The sequence below is a fragment of the Trichomycterus rosablanca genome, chromosome 10, assembly GCF_030014385.1.
Source record: "Trichomycterus rosablanca isolate fTriRos1 chromosome 10, fTriRos1.hap1, whole genome shotgun sequence".
Taxonomy (NCBI): domain Eukaryota; kingdom Metazoa; phylum Chordata; class Actinopteri; order Siluriformes; family Trichomycteridae; genus Trichomycterus; species Trichomycterus rosablanca.
Window position 1 is genome coordinate 20,208,955 of NC_085997.1, and position 13,682 is coordinate 20,222,636.

Sequence of the window (13,682 nt, forward strand, 5' to 3'; positions counted from 1 at the left end):
TGGATGGAGGAAGGGATGGAGGGGTGGAAGTATGAATGGATGGATGGAGGGGTGGAGGAAGGGATGGAAGGATGGAAGTATGAATGAATGGATCGATGAAAGGATGGATGATACATAGAGGGATGGAGGGATAGATAAATGGATAGAGGGATGGAAGGATAAATGGATGGATGGATGAATAGAGGGATGGATGGATGGATGGATGGAGGAATTAATGGATACATTAGTCACAGGGGAATGGCTTCAGTAACAGTAATTTTTTAGAAGGTGTGGGTCAAATGTCTAAAACCATTAGTAAAAATACTTTTTCATTTGTGTTAAATTTAATGCAATGTTATTATTTACTAATCTTAAGCCTCGACTCAAAGCCTTGCAAAAACAGCTTGAAGACCAAATAGGTCATCTGACCTAAACCTCAATAAGCATCTAAATAGGCAAGAAAGAGAAAACTAAGCATTTAATAACTTGTTGAAATGTTATTTGAAATATTGTGAAATCGGGGCGACATGTTTACCCCGGCCAGGTTAAAGCGGTGGTAAAACGAAGGAATGAATGAAGGAATGAATGCATGAATTAATTAAAAAATTTATATTTATATATATCATGCTGGGACAACATGGATTATCAGATTTGGCTCTTGTGGAGTCTGTTCCAGGTTGAGTGCATATTGTCACATATTTGATGTTAGAAAATTCTGCAATTCTTTGTTTCTTCTGTCCCACCTTAGCTTTGTAACTGAGTACGAATACATGCAGAGTATTGCTGCTGGGCACATTTTTAATTCTTACATAAAGTTACATCAAGTTTTAACATATTATCCCCTAAAATAATCATTTTAGTGGCAGCAATACCAAACGCATCAGTGCTGCAGAAAGCTGGCAGTAGCTCAGAGATCAGAGTCATTACCAGTTTTAGCCAGTAGAGGTCGCAGTAACGGTGAAATGAGTGACTCGGGGTGAAGCAGAAGCTGGACTGCAGTAGAGCTGAGTGAAGCTGTTGCTGTTGCTGCTGCTGCTGTTGGATATATGAAGCCGCGCTTCACTTCTCATCTCTAAGGGGACAAACACAGAGAACAGTACACACTCGCCTTCAGTCCACCCTGTTTGTCACTTACACAGGAACGAACTGTTCTACTTGAACTGGATTTTGGAGAGAATACGGGTACACAGTGGGTTTTTAATGCCGTCAGTACCAGTACTTCGGTTAGGGTGAGAATAAAAGCGCAGTTTCAGTGCGGCAGGTGAATTGTTTGGTGTGCTCGGTGCTGCGGTGCGTGTTTATTATTAATATTAGAGACAGGCTGGTCGCTAGTGAAACATGGTGCCATCATGCTGCCTGATTCCTTCGTGTTTTATTAATACTTAATAATATTTATTAATACTGCAACATTTACACTAATTGTCAGCAGTCCTAACGTTTCATCATCATGAAGGAAACCGTAGAATCAAAGGACCAACAGCTAACGGTAAGTACACGTCTATACTTAGCCAACCTTTGAAATAACAAACATTTCTTTATACATTACACATGTTTAATATTATATAGTATATACATACAGGTAATAGGTATACCTATTTATTACTGTATATAGTAAGCGTGTGCTCTGCACCTGTCTTCACCTGTTCCTATATGTTTACAACCCATTGTATCAGACACACCTATCATACAGGTGCACTTTGCAGGTATACATAGTTTGCCTTCCTCTTTTTTTTTTACCCTATCCATCTTTGACAAGGGTCCACCAGGACCACCAGTGGCCAGATCCTATTTCATCCCTTCTTAGCAAGACAGGCATGATACTACAAAACACTCAACATTTTACAGTTTTTCAGGACGAAGTAAGATTTGTGCATGGAATTCTGAGGTTAAGGTTAAAAAGTACATATTTATCTTCATATACTAAACAATTAGTGAGTAAATAATTTACAAGCATGTTCATTAGGTGCTTCACAAGTAAAAAGTCATTTTTCAAGACTACTGATGTCCAAATCATTCATTCATTTTTAGTTAATGCTTCATTCAGGACAGGCTTGTGGTGGGTCCTGTGCCACCCAGAAGCACTATAGACCTGAGGCCCATTGGACTTTAACCCCATTAAACACATTTGGGATGTCAACTGTGAGCCAGACAATCTGTCCTGGACAAATAAACATGTAGTTTAAAAGATCTGGGTGGAATTCTAGTTTGAAGGTTTGACCCCAGGCCTAAATTATTTACATGTTCAGGTTCATTTCCTTTCACCTTTTCCCCTGTTGCAGCACTGAACAGGAGCAGCATTCAATAACACTACCATTAAAGTGCTAAAATAGAGGTTATTGTAACCTTGTTGCAACATTGCTATAGCTCATATAAAATAGCTCATAAACAATGCTGTACTATGTCTGTGGTGACTGATAGTCATTACAGTATGACATTTATCACATATATAGTTGGGGGAGAACAGTTTGGTTTTTGCTTTTCTATTATACTTCCAGTAATATATCCACAATTAAACATACAATGTTTTTGACTTCGTCTTTGCCAATAAAATGTATGTATTAATGAACATTATGATTTAAAAATGAGATTTACTAAACCTAATTACTTATATGCACACAGATAAAATTTGAACAAATTAAAACACTTTTGAAATGAACTCTGGTCAGTAAGGTTGGAGAGGGATGAGTTGTGTTTATTATCCCAAGAACACTATAGATGTGGTGTTAGGGTTGGGCAGTGGTGTAATGTAATAACCACCACTACTACTGGCAGTGTTGTTGAGCTGTGCTAGCGACCTGGCCCAGCATCCAGCTTACACAATTGTATAAGGAATTCATGAAGGAGCATAGCATGTCTCTCTGTACACAATATTCTTAGATCCTAGCCATATAGCAGCAGAGACTGACGTATTTGCATTTGTGAGCAGTTGTGAGCAAGCCAGCGAGCCAGCCAGGCCTGCTAAGGCTTCCCACAAGTTAACATGTCCTTATAGACCTTGCTTTGTGCACAGGGTCAAAGACAAGCTGGAACAAAAATAACATTTTCCAAATGGTTGCCACAAAGTTGGAAGAACACAATTCAGTTTATATACTTGCTAGCAATGGGTAGCAATGTGGCAAAAACACCTGAACCTGGCCATGTAGTGTATGCAAAAGAGTAAACTCTCACTTTAATAAAGATGCTCATTAAAATATTTCTTTTGTATTAAAATTATTTGTTTGACTCTTTCTTTAGGACAACACTGGCATGGATCTGCTATTTATACAGATTTTACAAAACATTATTTTTCTTATACCGATTTTGTCACATGGTCTCTGTGCTTGTTTACCAGGTGGCATTGCGAATCAGACCGCTGAGCGATGTTGAGATGGAAGAAGGAGCTGCTTTGGTGGCTCACCGAGTTGATGACCAGGTATGTTTTGCGCTTATGTACATGTTATAAACAAATGACAAAATAAATGTTTTTAATTTGTCTGTTTTAGGACCACAATTCATTAAACAATTGGTCACAAAATTCTCTCTTGTTTAGCTGCACATCACTGCAACATAAATTAATCCATTACTAAGGTTATGAGTTGGATTTGATATGATATTTGCATCTGAAGTCTGTTGCTGCTAGTCTGTCAAAGCTGTGACAATGTCAGTGACAACAGGCCAGTTCAAAGCTAAAAGTCTTAGACATACCCCAAAAATTAGAGTTGCAATCAAAATTATTAAACTTCCATTGCAAGTTAGGTTTATGTTAGGGCTGGCACCGATCCGATACTCTGTATCGGTATCTGTCCGATATCTGCCCAAATTACTGGATTGAATATCGGAAGGAAAAAAAAAATGTAATCCGATCCGATACTGTTGCTTAATGTAAATAACACTTAATGTACATAAGGCCTTTCAGAAATTAAAACACACTGATCTACTTAAACCTTTGGCATTTTAAAAAATCATCTACTACTGCCACATCTAAAAACACTGTTTACGGCATGTCGTTCAAAGTGTCTACAATTGGAGGATGTGGATGTCAATCAAACGCCATGGACCAATTAGAATTGACGGAGAGTTTAGTTGAGATTTTCCATTAAAGTGTCACGTTTTTAGATTATTAAAAACCAAAGCGCGCTTATTAAAAACCCTGCTGGATTTTGAAGAGGACATCTGTGGCTAAACGGAAAACTGTGTAGTTTGTTTTATTTCATAAAACTAATGGATTAAATTCCGTTGAGGATGTGAGAGACCTCCAAGCCGGAACAAGATAGAGCAGCTATAACCACTCACTCATCTTGATTAATAATGCCACTGCTGATGGCATCAGCAGAATGAATTCTGAATGGCACAGAACATGAAGGGATTATATAACTGCACATAATAGAAAGCATGATGATGTTTTTATGACTAAGTGAGACTGACTGTAAGGTTTCCGACCTCAGAGTGGGCAAAACTCCTTGTAAAATGTCAAAGCAAGTTTCTTTAGCACACTACAGTTCCATGATTATATTCCAGTATAAAGGCAGCCAAAGACTTTCCTTGAATTGTATTTTCATCATATATGGTTATAAAAATGACCACAGTCTTTACAAACATTTAAACTAGATACAGCAATGATGAAACATCTTGTACTGGGTGTTTTATAGCTGTTCTGTAGGATTCTTATGTACACAGATAAAAAATAAGCATAAGCTTACAGTAAGCATAAATTTATTTTTATTTCACACAGTTGTGGTCAAGTACAGGCTGTCAGAAGAAAACTGGCAGTATGTTTTGAATGCAGGATTAGCACTAGACAATTATCTTTTCTGATTAACACCAGGCTGTATGGATCCTGACATTGTGCTGTGTTGTTTCCCTTGAAGTGCACTAATGTAGATAGATTACCTCCTAGTTCCTTGTCTGTTCTTATAAAGCCACTGCCAAAACCTGTTCCTGCTTCAGGTTTCACATTTTCTTTACCTTCTGTAGCATATTTTGATCCAATGACCTTAGTAGCTAAAGCTGAGTCATGCTAGACATACTAAAATATACACGTAATAAAAAATTCATATGCACCACTTACACATAAACAGAGGATTGTTGTTGGATTTTTATGTTAATTATTAGTGTACCTGTATGGAGTAAACACTTTGCTCTAGTAAATCTTTGGTGTTTTTCTACTGTTTTTCTACTGTAATGAATAAAATTGATTTGCCTCTGTATATTTTTGATCTATGTATCTTTTTTATTTTTTACTTTCTTCCTTGTACATTGCACAGTGTAAAGATTTGGGCCAGATTTTACATTTTAACTACAAGCTGTACACTGTAACCCAAAATGACTATAAAAAGGTTGTAGACATCCTATTTAGATAATTAGTTAATCTATGCCAGTCTACGTCTAGCTATTAACACATGACCAGATGCTATGTTTGGACTCTCTTGTGTCTCAGGGCTGTCCAAGGGTCAGGGCTGATTATTTTCTCTATTAGTGGAAAGAAGAGGGCAGGGATGTTGTCTCTGAGGTCTCAGTTTTATTTACGCTGTGTTCTGGGAATAGACCTATTCACAGGGCTGTGATCATTTAGTGTAATTGAACTTTAGATGATGACAGCAGTGACTGTGATGATGCTAGGTGTAAAAGTAATTGCTTATGCATGATGGCTGCTGCTGTGTTATTGCTGGTCTAATGGTTGCACAGCAGTATGCAGTATGTTAATGGATTAGTCAAGACTGTATCAATGGTGAATCTTAAAAATGTATTAAAGCCACTATTAAGGCCCGGTGAAGCACAATCACTGCTATAGTAGCCCTGGTTAGGAAATGTACTTTGAAATGTACTTTGGAATGTATTATTTATTTGAATTCATCAAAATGTGGCTTGTTGGATTGGCCGTGTAGGTGTTTGTTTCCAAACTGATTTAGTTAAATTAAAGATCAGGCTATTGTAGAAGAATAGCAGAGGAAATAAAAAAACATAAAACATTTTTGTGCTGAAGTCAAAGGTGCTACATGTAAAATAAATATTTTTGAACATTTTAGATTAATTTGTAATAATTATCTCTGAAAAAACATGCAGTTCTGTACTTAAAAAGGTTTTTAATATTTGCACAATTATATTTTAGTTTTTCCTTAACAAAGGCTGTGATGTTGGACTCAATGCAATATGCATTTTTATTTGTTGCAACGTTGCTGGAAGGGTTAAGGACAGGGCTGTGTTTAGGGCAGTCATATTCTTTCACCCTAAACTCAGTGTTATGAACGTTGCATTGTGCATTGCGTATTGCAATGCTGAAACAAGAAATCAAGAAATTGTCTTTGGAAAACACCAGTTTTAGAGACCACCAAATATAGCTTCAGACCATTATTTGTTGTTTAACAAACTTTATAGATACCTCTTTATAGGTAACCAACAGTGAAATTGTCCCGTTATCCATATTTGTCCATCAGACTGTGAAGTGCAGAAGTGTAATTTATCATCACAAAGAAAATGTTTTTACTTCTTTGGGGTCAGTGTGGCATACACCACTGCTTGACTTTGAGCATGTTGATCCCTAGACTTGTGTCCAGCTACTTAGAAACGTTAATTAAATCCCTAAAACACTAGTGAGTATTGCAGCTGAGGATGGATGAGTTCAAGATTTGCCTTTCAGAATTTTATGTTTTTATTTCTTGTGTTGTTTTAGATAGATAGATAGATAGATAGATAGATAGATAGATAGATAGATAGATAGACAGACAGACAGACAGACAGACAGACAGATAGATAGATAGATCACTTTATTAATCCCAAAGGGAAAGTTAAGTATTACAACAGCTCAAGGTACATCAGAAAAATTAGTAAAGGCTCAATGTACATTAGAAAAAAAATTAAGTAAGTAAAAGACTTAGTTAAAAATTAAGTAAGGCTCAAGGTGCGTAAGAAGTATTAAGTAAGTATTATAGTGCAATGCCGGCAGGTAATAAATATATTTGCAATATGTCATATAATAGAAAATTATAAAAGTGTCCAGTGCATGAAATATCCATAGATGTGCAATGACATAAACAGAGTGACAGATCATGCTTCATGAGTCTGTCCTGATAGTCCTGGTATTGACTCTTGTGTGCAATGATGTCCCGGCACAGTGGAGATGAGTTATACAGTGAGATCGCTGTTGGTACAAACAATTTCCTATAACGTTCCTTCTTTCCTTTATTACTTCATAGCTGATCTCTAGCTGCTCCAAGACATTTGTAGCCAATCCACTCTCCAGCATTTGTCTAGTAGCATTGTATGTCTGTATGCTTGACTTTATACAGCTGTTTTTAACAATATTATAGTGTCAGTTAATATTTAATTAATTAGTTATGTACCATTTTGGTATTATCAGCCACCATACCATAATTTATGTACCTGTATTAAAATAGTCTGCAAATCATCCAATTTAATAATAAAAAGGGATTCAAAATTCATGTCCAGTAAGATTTCATAGTCTATTCGTGATCGCACAGTGGCTTTGTTTACAGCAGACAGCTTAGACTCCACAGAGCAAACAGGTTGGCTGATGGGGATTGTGTTATTAGCGATTAGCAGCTCAAACACAAGGGCTTATATACTTTGCATTGTGTTTGTGCAACCACATGAATAGAGAGTATGGAGACAAATACACTCGGTAGCGGTACTGTTTAAGACATGGAGTTTATGTGATTAGAAGTGTCACTTACACACACACAGACTTACACTACATAATAAAGCACACAGAATATTATCTGACCACACAAGGGCATCAATATTAGCCTTTGCTTGTCTTTGTTTTTCTTAATCCTTGTAAAAAGGTTTAAACATTTAATCCATAGCTGGTACATCAAAGTATTTTATATTTTTAATGAGTTTAAGGTGCATAACTGCACTTTCCATTGTTAGAATGTACAAATTAAACACACAAAAGATGAGATCACCATCCCAATGACAGAAATATACATATACAAGTACTGTCCATTCTTGGACATTTCTAATGTAGTCCTACTAAATTTGCTAAATGGAACATATAAATCCACATTAACACAATAACCTAAATAACATATTCTACTTCCACCCTTTCAGCCCTAATCCTTATCTCCTGGTAATCAAAAACCAATTATCCAGATCTGCTGACCAACTAGAACAGCATGTTTATGACTTGAGCATCATTTGCCACATGACTTGGCATCTTCTCACGTAAGCTGAGCCAGACTAGCTTATTACACTAGCGACACACTCTTCTCGTTCTCCCAAGAGGCAGGCGGCTGAGGGCTGTAAGCCTCTTGAGTCTAAGCTCAGCCTTTGAGATTTAAAGGGATTAGGTAGCAGCCACCTGCTTTAATCCACTACACGAGCTTACCTGGTGCAAACACAGGCAGGTTTAAACAACCCTAGCACACTGCTGGTGCATTGCAGGCACAGTGGTACTATAATGGGACACTTTAAGTTGGTCCGGTTACACCAGGGAACACTGGGTGCAAGGCAGGAACACCCTGAACAGGGCACCAATCAATCGCAGGGCTACCTTTATCCTTTATATATCGTACTTTAAAACAGTCGGATTGTAGACTTTAACCATTACATTTCAAAACTACAGCCCAGTATTTCATCCACTAAACCACCACTGCCCAGCATTTGTTTTTGTTTTTTTCCACCAGTTATTGGTTAGGTGTCTTTAAGCCATTGTAGACACTGGTTGGTATTGTTCTAGGACTATTATTATGTTGATGTAAGTACAGCAGCTTTTTTGCCAATGATAATAAGATGCTCATAATGAGGAAAACCCCCAACTTGTTTGGACTTGTCAATGCTGACTGAGGGTTATGAAATTCTTTAATGAGTTTCCTGTGCAAACCCCCAATGAGATGTCGTCATAGATGGAATAAGCTTTTAATGCCATATGATGTCTAGCTTGTAATTTGCAATGTTTTTCATTATGTTGTCAGTTTAGAAAAAAATACTTTATACTTTAGATAGTCTAATATGTTTATTACAGTGATTTGAAGATTACTAAATATAAATGACAGAAATATAAATGACAGAAAAGCTAACATTGTTAAAGATCATTGTATCTGTATAAAACTTTGATGGTGCCTTTAACTTTTAACCATCCTGTGGAAGGAAAGTAAAAGGAGAGGTAAACAGACAAGGCCCTGAGTGGCCTAATTTATATGCATCATCAATTTGTAATGTCACACAGCTAAGGTTTGGTTTTCGATGTGGAGAAAGTGTGTGCGTGTGTGTGTGTGTGTGTTAAAAAACTTCAGTTATTGTTTTTGTGACTATATGACTGGAGCACACACTCATTTGTCCAAAAAGGCTTTTATAAATTTCTGCTGGTTTAAGTAATACATACATTACAACTAATATTTGGCCAAATTTCCCTTGTTTCAGAAATATCTGTCTGTCTGTCTGTCTGTCTGTCTGTCTGTCTGTCTGTCTGTCTGTCTGTCTATCTATCTATCTATCTATCTATCTATCTATCTATCTATCTATCTATCTATCTATCTATCTATCTGTGTGTGTGTGTGTGTATATATATGTATATATATATATATATATATATATACTATATATACTGTATATATATATATATATATATATATATATATACCGATCAGCCATAACATTAAAACCACCTCATTGTTTCTACATTCACTGTCCATTTTATTGGCTCCACTTACTATATAGAAGCACTTTGTAGTTCTACAATTACTGACTGTAGTCCATCTGTTTCTCTGCATGCTTTGTTAGCCTTCTTACATGCTGTGCTTTAATGGTCAGGACCCCCACAGGATCACCACAGAGTAGGTATTATTTAGGTGGCAGATTATTCTCAGCACTGCAGTGACACTGACATGGTGGTGGTATGAGTGGGTAAGACAGCAGTGCTGATGGAGCTTTTAAACACATCACTGTCACTACTGGACTGAGAATAGTCCACCAACCAAAAATATCCAGCCAACAGCGCCCCGTTGGCAGCGTCCTGTGACCACTTATGAAGGTCTATAAAATGACCAACTCAGATTGCAGCAATTGATGAGTGACCATCTCTGACTTTACATCTACAAGGTGGACCAACTAGGTAGGAGTGTCTAATAGAATGGACAGTGAGTGGACATGGTATTTAAAAACTCCAGCAGTGCTGCTGTGTTTGATCAACTCATACCAGCACAACAAACACTAACATGCCACCACTATGTCATTGTCACTGCAGTGCTGAGAATGATCCACCACCCAAATAATACCTGCTCTGTGGTGGTCCTGACCATTGAAGAACAGGGTGAAAGGAGGCGAAAATGGTATGTAGAGAACAGATGGACTACAGTCAGTAATTGTAGAACTACAAAGTGCTTCTATATGGTAAGTGGATCTGATAATATGGACAATGAGTGTAGAAACAAGGAGGTGGTTTTAATGTTATGGCTGATCGGTGTATGTGTGTGTGTATATATATATATATTTCTGGTGAAATGTCTATGTTAGGGGTTTCAGCTTGTCACTTTTTGCGATTATTTAGACACCCTTGGTAAAATATAGCATCAGTGCTTTACATAACAGGTGGGATGTAAGTCTGAAAGCAGTAAACACAGTGGAGGGGTTTAGGAGATGGTGCCATTGTGTTGAACGTATATCCTGTTGCTTTTATGGGCTGTTAACCAAAGTCCTCAGTGGAGCGTCTCTCTCTCTCTATTGCTCTTTTCCTTTCTCAACCTGTGTCTCTCTATCTTCATTTCTCACACTCATGTAAGGCAAAATGGTTTATAGGGAGGCCTTGTTGTCATAGTGATCCACAGACAAGGTTAGAGCCATTGTTTTTTTTCCTCTTCTCGTGCAGGGATCAGTGATGATGGACATGGCAGAGACAGAGACGTAGAAAAGCTGTTTTAAGGAAAGGTGTGCATTGAACATCTTGGTTCTCCAAGATAAAGTGGGCATTTTTTTCCCTTTGTCTCAAGTTCGCAGATTGTAACAATTATTAACTTAGTTATTATAAAAACTTAAAAACAGTGAACACAGTCAATTAACCTTCTGCATGTTTTTGAGAGATGGCAGAGAACCATAGTATACAAACACAATTTACACAGACAAGGGATGGTAAGGAGAGACTTTTCAGAGTGACTGAAGGTGAGGACAGGTTCTCTGGACCTGTGTTGCTGTGCGGCACCTACTTTGCCAGCTAAGCCAACATTTCACTTTTGAAAGTGCATTCATATATGTTTTCCCAGCATGTGAAAATGAATACTTACTAAACACTTGAATTCAGTAATTGTCAGGTCCATCCATCCATCCAGCTATGGCCAAGTTTGAACTTTTCTAGAATTCTGGTGTCCTTAACATTTTTGCAGTTGTGACATGTGAGGTTAGCTGATTGAAAAAAAAAAATCTTATTCCACCATCAGTCCTAGTTTTCAGAATTTCATTTGTTCTTTCATCAAAATCAAGAAAACGTACATACAGTCGACCCTTGACTTACGAATTTAATTGGTTCCAAAGGGCTGTTCTTAAGTCAAAATGTTCGTTAGTTAAACCTATTTTTCCCATAAGAAATAATGTTAATAGAATTAATTTGTGCCAGACCTCCCAAACCACCCCCTTACCTAACCTCTCTAATGTCTTAAATGCTCTTTTTTGTTATAAATACAAGTATATTTTCCCTTAAATCTCAAATTATAGAATGGACATTCCTGTAATAAACAATAATAAACAACAATACACAGTAGTACTGTACTGTACATAAAAACACATCACATTTCAGTACAGTATGTGTGCTTTATCATACACCATAATACATTTCCTTCTTTTTTTATAAAATGTATCTACCAGAAACAACAATAACTCTCATATTTCTCTATTATTTCCTTCTTTATTTCAATAGTATTGTATTTTGTAGGTGTAATTGCATGAAAGAATAACTTCCTTCTCTCTTACTCACTGTCCCCTCTGTCTGATACACAGTGACAGCTACTGGCAGGAGTAATTATACAACAACAAATAGTAATAGATTCTCACCACTACGCTTTCTCAGCACCTTATTTGGGGACATTTTAATATTGAATTTTACAAAATGTAAAAAAAACACCATCCGCTGTCCGAATGTTTGCTCACTGTATGTATATATATATATATATATAGATAGATAGATAGATAGATATAGAGACAGAGAGAGAGAGACGGTCGGAGTCAGCTTGTTCATGACGTCACGTGTTTTGCGAATTTCGGTTCGTAATCCGAAATTTGTTCGTATGTTAAGTTGAAAAAGATCGCTCGTAACCCGAAATGTTCGTATAGTAAACGGTTCGTAACTCAAGGGTCTACTGTATTTTGAATTTTATGTTACATATGTATCCTTACCTTGCTGTATGGTCATGGTATGGTCCTACCACCTAACAATGTTTTGACTTTAAAATGCAAATGTCTAAATTTAAGTGTATTTCTCATAACAGTAGCACTTAACAGTAATGAAATGACTGATGTGAATGTATTAAATTATTCAGGACAATTAATCAGGACATTGATTGTGAAAATGTAATTAATGTCTGTGATTTTGTTTTGCCTACCAAAATACTCCTTACTTTTTGAGAGAACCAAGTTCTTCATACTACCAGCACAAAAGGTCCTTGTGCAAACAGGTGGTTAGAAAAAGGCCAAAAGTGAGAGGGACAGTGAAAAGTGCAGATAGACAGCAATGCCATAAATTTCTTGGCCTGCAAAACAAAGAAGTGTATTCATCAGGACGTAGAACAAACTTTACCTGAGAACCTGATAAATTCTTTTCTTTGTGGTCAACAGAATGGCCTTGCTGAGATGCCGTATTTGGTTTCGGCGATCTTTCTGCTGCTCCTGTATCTGGGAGCAAATTCAATTTGTGTTCACCGTGAGGTGGACAATCATAAGTGAGATAATGGAGTTGGAGTTACAAAACCTGTTTAGTGTTATTATAGGCAGCTAATTTAAAATAAAAAAATGGGAATGCCATACAAACTACTGCATCAGTCTTACTGTTGTGTGTGAAATTGTCTACCATTCCAAGAGAGGCAGTTTTCTGGTAATATGGCCTTCTTCGCCCATAATCTGGCTTTTGTTTTGAGGTTTGTTATAAATGACGGTACTGTTGTGGCCTAGTGTATTATGGGTGAATAATAACTTACTTAATTACAAATGGTCTTACTAAATATTGTGCAGTGACTTTAATATGTTTGTTTGTGAATAGACCCAGAGCTGGAGCAAGCACTAGCATAAAGTATACCACTATTAACTGAAGCCCATCTATTGCTGTTCATAATTTCTAAGCCTACGTCAACCCAACCTGACATGCTAGTCAGAGAGTCTGTATGACTGCTTTGTTGAGAATAGACCTCCATCAAGACAGTATCTGGTCAGCAGTGGCCTTTAAAACTATTTTTTTTCTTCTGATGTGCCCTGGCATATTCTTTAGCAATAATAATTACAAAGTCACAAACAGAATCAGTGAAGGCGGAAGAATCTCACCTAACAGTGTGTCTTGACTGTAATGGGTTTGGTGTTTAAATATCACCAGACCTGGGACAAGGAATAGCCAAAAGTCACAGTTAAACCACACTTTTGCTGAGATACTATGAAGTCAGTGGTGGTCCTGTGTTAGTCTCTGGGCAAGAAAACCAGTAAACCCAGATTCAGAAAAGTCTTTTCCAGTTTAATTATGACCAGAGCCTTTAAGAGGTTATCTCTTCTCTCCCATTGGCCACATTTACTCT

The 13,682-nt window shown here is 37.0% G+C and overlaps 1 protein-coding gene across 1 annotated transcript in view; it reads left to right on the forward strand.

Moving 5' to 3' along the window:
• Positions 1–1,426: 1,426 nt before the first annotated feature.
• Positions 1,427–13,682, forward strand: part of kif19 (kinesin family member 19) — a 64,967-nt gene continuing 52,711 nt past the window's right edge. Inside the window, exons 1-2 of the mRNA XM_063003677.1 lie at positions 1,427–1,465; positions 3,311–3,391. Of these exons, the coding sequence (XP_062859747.1) occupies positions 1,427–1,465; positions 3,311–3,391 (120 nt within the window). The remainder of the gene's footprint in view (positions 1,466–3,310; positions 3,392–13,682) is intronic.